At 48.6% G+C, this 7,804-nt stretch overlaps 1 protein-coding gene across 1 annotated transcript in view; it reads right to left on the minus strand.

Annotated features, from left to right (window-relative positions):
- ZDHHC9 (zinc finger DHHC-type palmitoyltransferase 9) overlaps positions 1-7,066 on the minus strand; it is a 36,420-nt gene extending 29,354 nt beyond the window's left edge. Inside the window, exons 1-2 of the mRNA XM_069074050.1 lie at positions 6,930-7,066; positions 5,346-5,657 (exon numbers count right to left, since the gene is read on the minus strand). Coding sequence (XP_068930151.1) covers positions 5,346-5,657; positions 6,930-7,009 — 392 coding nt within the window. The 5' untranslated portion in view covers positions 7,010-7,066. The remainder of the gene's footprint in view (positions 1-5,345; positions 5,658-6,929) is intronic.
- Positions 7,067-7,804: the final 738 nt, after the last annotated feature.

Here is a 7,804-nt window from a genome sequence, read left to right on the forward strand (position 1 = left end):
GAAGAAGAAGAAGAAGAAGAAGAAGAAGAAGAAGAAGAAGAAGAAGACATGCAAGAAATGCTTCAAGGGACCCAGATTTCCTTGGTAGGACACTTCATTTACCAATACAGATGACAGACACCCCCCCTTCATTTTAAAAGATGGCCTTGTTGAATTTCCAGGAGTGGCTGAGGCTCTAGTGATTGAGACAAGCAGGCACACCCTCTGTCACCCTCTGGGCTGCTGCTCCAGACTGCTCCAGCTTGGTAGGGCCTGCCAGAGTTTGTATTCCATTGGCAGAACCTACAAGAACGTACAGTTACCTCACAGCCATGGAAAATTACTTGAGTAGAAGGATACTAAAGCAGCTGGAATTCATATAGTGCTATAAGATTTGCAAAGCATTATCATATGTGTTAATGTTATCTGATTTGCAACAGTGCTACAGGTCATATGAGTAATATGAAGCCCATTTTAAATGGGAACTAGAACTTGGAAAAGGAAAGTAGCCCATCTAAGGCATCCCAGCACCAAGATGAAGCCAGGACTTGAACACAGGTCCTCTGATCCAAGTGGAAGGCTCTCCCTACTAAGACCCACTACAATATGTTAATAGGCAAAGTCTAGAGTCTCTACCGTGTGCTGAACCATGCATCTGGGCACTGGGGAAGCCACAGCAACATATCCTAATCTCTGGCCTGGAAGAGATTACCATGTAGTAGCAGAAACAAGATCTGAAAAATTTAACAAAATAGGTCCCAGAGCAGTATGAGTGGTCCAGACTGTTAAATTAGATGAGCTCAGAGGAAGGTGTTCTCATCATAGGCTAGATAGTTCCTGAACAGCTTGGGGTGAGGCAATGGGATGGGAACTGGACAAGGATTTGGAAAAAGGGAGTGTCTCACTCTGCCTCAATCAGTGGGGCACAAGCCAGCACTGAGCTGAGAACTGAAAGCCTTCTAAGACCACAATTCACCAACTCCCTCAGCATCACTGTTAGTGTTCAAAGACGACACCCTAACATCTACATTCAGAGTGCTCCTTCGAGGCTGTACCGAATGTCAGCTATTGTGCAGATCTGCCACCACGTGGGCAAAAGCATGGCTAATAGCAACAGAAAGGCTTCTCTTTCAGAGAGCAGTACACATGGTCATTAATGCTTCTTAATAAGTTTGCAGAGTTTTCATGTCCCCAACTGTCTAATCTAAATAGGAAAACTGCCCCAGATGACGGTTCTTTTTTCCCAAGGACTTGATATTCTAGTAGAAACAGCACAGTATTGGCATCAGGAGACTCAGGTTCTATTCTCAGTTATGCCAGCAGTGTGATCTTGGCCAAGTCACTTCCCCTAATCTAGGCCTCAGTTTTCTCTTCTGTAAAATAAGGGGGTTGGATCTAAGGCCCTTCCAGCTCTAACATTCTATATGATCCCCTAAGAGGAGTATTATGTGGTAGTAAGAACACTAAATTTGAACTCATTAGGTGACCTTGAATGAAAGAGTCCTCTATGAGCCCATTTCTACCTCTCTGAAAGAGCTGCTCCAGACAATCTCTAATGTTTAAATCCCACAAGGTTGAATGTACCTAAATGTGGATGAGTCAGTAACTGGAGGGTTCACAGGCACCCAGTCACTGTCTCTAGATTCCTTCTGACCTGAACCCTGGAAGGGGCTGTTAGCCTTCTTTTGTTTGACCCAAAACACAAAACAAGGAGCAATGAGAAAATGTCAACAAAAAGGAGATTTTGGTTCCATGTAAAGAAAAACTCCCTATCCACTAGTGCTATTGAAAATTGACAGGGCTGTCTCAGGAGGTAGTGAATTCCCTCTTTATTGGGGTCTTTCAGTGAAGGCTGAATTACTTAAAAGATGTTACAGGGGAGATTCTTGTTCAGATATAGGTTAGGCTAGCAACTCAGAGATTCTGTGATCTGGGCTGGTGGTTGCATGTTCTTTATAGTGCATTAACATCAAATCTAGTCTGGGCAGAGACAAACGAGAAAGGTTATTGTGTATTCAAAGCTAGAATCATACATACATATACACAGGTTTCACAAACAGCTCATCCCCAAAATAGATTTGGAAATTCCCTTCTTTTAAACAGTACTAAGCTTTTCACCTTTAAATTTAAAAGACCATTTGTAGACTCTCTTCCACACACCCTGAAAGTTCTTGAGGCAAAGAGAACAGAGAGCATATTCAGGCTGTCCACCAGAAATTTCAGGATTTGTTCTCAGAAAAATCCAAAACCAAGGTGGCTGCTTTTGAAGCTGCCCCTATCATGGCCAAGGGACCATGTGGGGTGGTCTGTCCATCTGGACTGACACACAGCTAGGATAGCATCGCTCAAGCCTTTGCAATCTCCCTTCAAAAGCCACCAAGGGCAGAGGACTATCGTTAAACTTAGACTCCAAAATGCTGAGAGTTAAAAATGGAATATCACATAGAATAGCGAGTCCCTATTCCTAGACAATTTGAAGATAAGAACTGGCAGCTATCTGATGTAGATAGTTTAGACATGTTCACTTGCCTGAAGGCAGGAAACAAGGCTCTATCCTGGCAGTATCCTGTCCAGCTCTAGAATTCTACCATGCTAAGGAAGCAATAGCCTGTTCTTGAAACCCCATGGCCACCAGAATCTGGAGGAGAGGGAGAGGTGTGGAAACTCTATAGATATCACAGAAAATGAGGGATCAGGGATTACATAGCATGACAGAAGGAGGCTGGGGTCAACTTAGAGTGAGAGGTCTTGAGTTCAAGTGCTGGTGGTTCTTTCCCTTACCACTCTGACAGGAGATGAGTCAAGAGCTGGAAGGGATCTCAGACCACCTACACCCTAATTTTATAAGGGAGGAAACTGAGGTCTAGAGTTACCTTGCCCTAGGTTCAAGATCACACAGCTAGTAACAGAGAAAAGATTTGAACTCAGATCCAATATTTCACTTCAAAGACTCAGTTTTCTAATACATAAAATGGGAAAAGTGATATTTGCTCTACCTACCTCACAGGACTGCTGTGAAGAGTTTTATAAACTACAGAGTACTCTAAGAAACAGAAGCTATTACTATCACCACACATGGAAGCTGTCCTGCTGTTAGCCACAGTATATGAAACATTCAAGGAGGAGAGACCTCACTTCTCTCCCCATACCCCTCATAGCCTCCAGAAAAGCCTGAGGGAGGGCTCTAGACTTGGCTTCTGCCTACTAGACACCTAGTTTCCCCATTCTACTTCTCAGCTGCTGTATTTACTTCCTTTCCCCTCAGGTACCAATCTCCTCTCCAAAAAAGAAAATATTGACATAGGCAGCTGGAACTCAGAAGGGTTTATACACAAGCCTAATCTTCATACCTGGGCCCTAATCACAAGAGATAAGAGGCGGGAGAGAATGTCATCTCAGCAGACTAAAGGACTATACTCAACCTGCCTCAGTCAAAGAATAACTTTGCTAATTATATGCTTTAGCCCTGCCCAAAGGCTTTTGGGAAACAAAGTACGGAGGTGTTCTGCAACACAGGCCAAAGTCTGTGAAACTGAGACCCATGGGCTGGAGCTCTGGATTATTAGTTCACCTGACCAATCAAACCAGAGGCTTACTAGACCCAGGACTATCAGCTTATGCATGGGCTGAAAACAGGCTCCATAAATGGCTTTAACCATAATTTAGTAGAGGGGAGAGAGAGAGAGAGAGAGAGAGAAAGAGAGAGACAGACAAAGAGAGAGACAGAGACAGAGAGGGAAACAGAGACAGAGACAGAGAGAGACAGAGAGAGAGAGACAGAGAGGGAGACAGAGACAGAGACAGAGAGAGACAGAGAGAGAGAGAGAACAGCCGGTAATTCAGCAGGAGCCAGAAGAGCTCGGGCTCTGCTCTAACATGGAGACAGGAAAGGTAGAGACAGAACAAACAGACTCAGAGACATAAAGAGCAATAAGAAAGGGTGAGAGAAGAGAAAATGTGAGCGTGTATATGTCTGCACATACAAGTCACCAAACTCAGACATAAGTGGCTACAATCCTGTTACCTGAGAGGCTACTTTCCCAAGTACTTTACACAGTCAGTGGGAGCTGTAGTGTAAAAGAACCTTTAACAAAGGGCTCAAAGACTTCACCCTTCCAATTCAGTTAGAAATGTGCCCTGATTCATCCAAAACTGTTCCTCAGGCTCACACTTATCACTGACAAAAAAACAAGTCGCAGGCTCTGCAGCAGCAAGGGGTGTCCCTGAAAATGCCCTGGGGGTGCTAGAGGAAACCAGAAGCCTTGGAAGGTCCAGACCCAGAAAATGAACCCAAAAGAACAGCACTCATTCTAATCATCCTCAGAGATGAGCCCCAAACACCACTGTGGCTGTGGCTGGCTCCCATCCCGGGATTAGGGTATCCTGCATACAGCCAAAGGTTCTTGTATGCCCACAAATGCCTCAGCTCACTCATACCAAGAGCCAAGCAGATCCATAATGCCCTAGATCTATCATGGATCAGCTACCACCCTGAATGAGTCCAGTACCCACTACTGTCTAAGGGAGGGAAAACAATCTACTCAGTATAGGCTCAAATACAGATGGAATAGATGGGAGCTTCTGGAGAAAGGAGCTAGTAAAGTTCCCTGTCCAAAAACCAGCTTCCCCACCTGACTGCCACAGTGCCTAATCCATCACCCTTTTGGATACCTTCTTCTATTAAGGATTTTTTTCCCTGTTAAAATGAAAGTAACAACCAGGACGACTGTAAGGATCAAATGAAGATACTATCTGTAAAGTGTCAGCCATTAATGACTTATTGCATTTTACTTCACACTTGCCAGCTTTTCTAACTTGACAGCAAGCCGGGACCTAAAGGTATGGGACACAGGATAGGTAAAAGTTGTTTGGAGTTTGTTTGGGGTTTCTTTTTGGGGGGGGTTATCTTTTGTTGTGGGGAGGGGAGGGGCAGAAAGGACCAAGCAGGAAAGAAGATCTAGAACTTGGGATAGGGGTGGGGAGGATACAGCATGAGGACAAGAGACGTCTGGGAAATGGACCAAAGGACAAGGAATGAATTGCTGAACAAAGAAACAGTCATCCAAGTCAAACAATACATTTCACCTCCATACTAGGTTGAACCCAGATCCAGTACTACTGGGAGCTGGCACCAGAGGGTCTTAGTAGTTTGTTGTTGTTTTTTTTTACCAAAAAAAAAAAAGGCAGTGGAAAACAAGATTCTCCCCCTCCCCCATGGCTCCAAGATCCACTCCAAGGGCCAAAGAACAATGAAACCATCCATCCACAATTCCTACAGTGAAGACACCAGAAAGAAGTGCTTCCCCTGCCCCAATGTTGCACTGTTACCAGTTAGAATTAGGCAAGTCTGCCCGAGGGGAACTCACTCAAAAGCAAAGAAGAGTGTGCAGGTCCCCAGGATGAGGAAGAGAGTCAAGTAGAAGATCCCCTTCTGCCGGGCCATCATGACGCGTCCATCACAGCAGAAGGTGTTCCTGCCTGGGAGCTTCTCCCATTTTCGAGTCACCTTTTTCCTCACCACCATCACAGACATGGCTGCAATACACCTCCTGAGCTTGCCTTCAGTCACAGGAGAAATGTGATTTGGGTCAAGTCCAGGCTCAGAACCACAACTCTGGTGGCATTGGTGGCTGCTGCTTCTGTCAAGCCAGACATCATCAAAAATCTGACTTTCAACCCTAAGAAAAAATGAAAAATGAAAAAACATAAAAATGAGATAATAGCAATGCCTTTTCCCCAAGAGGCAGTACTTACAAGTGAGGGGGAGAGGCAGAGTAGTTTATCCCTAACCTTTATCTGCCAAAAGATAGCAGGACAGTTTCAGCTGATCTGAAGGGTGCCTTACAGCATGGAATCAGTAGAAAGAGCCCTGGCTCTGGAGTCAAAGGGCCGGGAACCCAAACTGAACATCAGCTTCTCTGAAAATTGGTTTCTTTGTGTTCAAAATGAACACTAGGATGATACTTCTGCTACCTGCCACACAGGTTTATTGCTAGGCTCAATGGAGAATACATGCGAAATCACTATGTAAAATCTTTCTTAAAATGAGTTGTTATTCTCCTACCTTCTACCTCTGTCCCCAATTACTGATGATCATAGAATCATAGCTTCATTTTACAGATGACAAAACTGAGCCCTAGAGGTTAAATGACTTGGCTCAATCACACAAGTAACTGGTTGTAAAGTAAAGACTCGGTTTCCCGATTTCCAGGTGCTTGCTCTCTCCACCCAACCTTGCTGTTTTAGAACCATCTATACAAAGCCTGGGAGAAAATACTAGAGAGTTTGTCCTTCAAGGGACCAAGATCCTGTTCTTTCACCTTCTTTCTATTTACTACACAAACATGACTCACTTGAGGGGATAAGTCACCCTCTGGCATGGATAGGAATTTCTGGACACAGCCACATGATGCATACACAATGTATTTGCACAAACCAGATTTGCCCTAACTAAACATTGTCTAAGCTCCTTCTGGGTCCCGGAAACTAAAAGAGTCTTCCTGGTTCTTAAGGAATCTGAATGAAACCACATTCCTGAAGAAGGGGGACCTCTAGGTAGAGGGCACCGACTCACTAAGGTGGGAGAGAGGGTGGGGGAGGGCTTGGAGGTAGGAAGGAGCAAAGATGGCAGCAGCAGCAGCAGCTGCTGCTGCTACGAAATGGGCAAGGTGCTATGTGGGACAGTCGGGAGTGGCCCATCTAGGTTCCCTGGGGCCTAAGCGCGCTCCCGAGCCGAACCTCCCCCCTCCAACATCACCACCCTCTCCCCCCAGCCCGCTCCTCGGAGGTACAGAGCATCGCAGCCGCCGCCGCCACCCCCGCCACATGCTGGGAAGAGGAGAGGGAGGGAGCCAGGGAGGGAGCTAGGGAGGGAGCCAGGCAAGGAACCAGGGAAGGAGCCAGGGAGGGCGGGCGGCGGGCGGGAGGGCTGCCGAGGAGAAACAACCCACAGGAGGCCGCCGCCTCCGCTGCCTCCGCCACCGCCGCGGGGCTGGCCCCGCTCCAGCAGGCGCTCACAGCTCCAGGCCATGGTCGAAGGGGCGATGCCCGAGGGGCCAGGGGAGCAGGGAGGGGGAGGCGGGCTGCGCTGTCCCGGCGGGGGACAGGGACACCACGGGGAAGCAAGCGGCTGCCCAGTGGCGTCGAGCAGAACAAAGCTCCGAAGCCGGAGATGAAATGGACCGCGAGCAGCGGGCGCCCGTCCGGAGGCCCAACCGCCTCGGGCGCTCGCGCCCTTCGCCCGCACCCCCACCCACCGGAGCGCCCCCTCGAGTGAGAGGCGAGGCGAGGAGGGGACGCCCCCCGAACTGCGCGCGCGCACACCACTGAGCCCGCTCAGCCCTCCCCCGGCCCCCCGGACCCCGGGCCCCCACCCGCCCCTTCTGCCAGCCGGCTGGCGCGCGGACACACACACATACACACGCACACACATCCACACACTCATATATACATCTATACATACATACACGCACGCACGCACACACACCTACATACACACATACACACAGGCACAGCCGTGCGCCCCGGGAAGCCCCGCCACGTGCCTCCACGGCCATGGTCACAGTCACAGCCACAGCCCCCCCATCGGGTCAGGTCCCGGGCTCCGCGGAACTGCTGCCGAGCATCCGGGACAGGCTGTCCCCAAGCCGGCCGGCCGACTGGCCAGCTCGCTGAGGGTGAAGGGGAGAAGGAAGGGAGCGGGAAGCTTCGGCACCGCGGGAGGCAGCCACAGCCAAGCGCGACCCCCTGCTTACCTGGCGACCGGGACTGCGGTGGGAAAGGTGGCGTTCTCCTCCGGGAGGGAGCGAACGATCTCGGCGGCAGG

This window comes from Petaurus breviceps, unplaced genomic scaffold (assembly GCF_028583685.1).
Source record: "Petaurus breviceps papuanus isolate PSGF00001 unplaced genomic scaffold, PetGlider_PUasm1.0 90881, whole genome shotgun sequence".
NCBI lineage: Eukaryota > Metazoa > Chordata > Mammalia > Diprotodontia > Petauridae > Petaurus > Petaurus breviceps.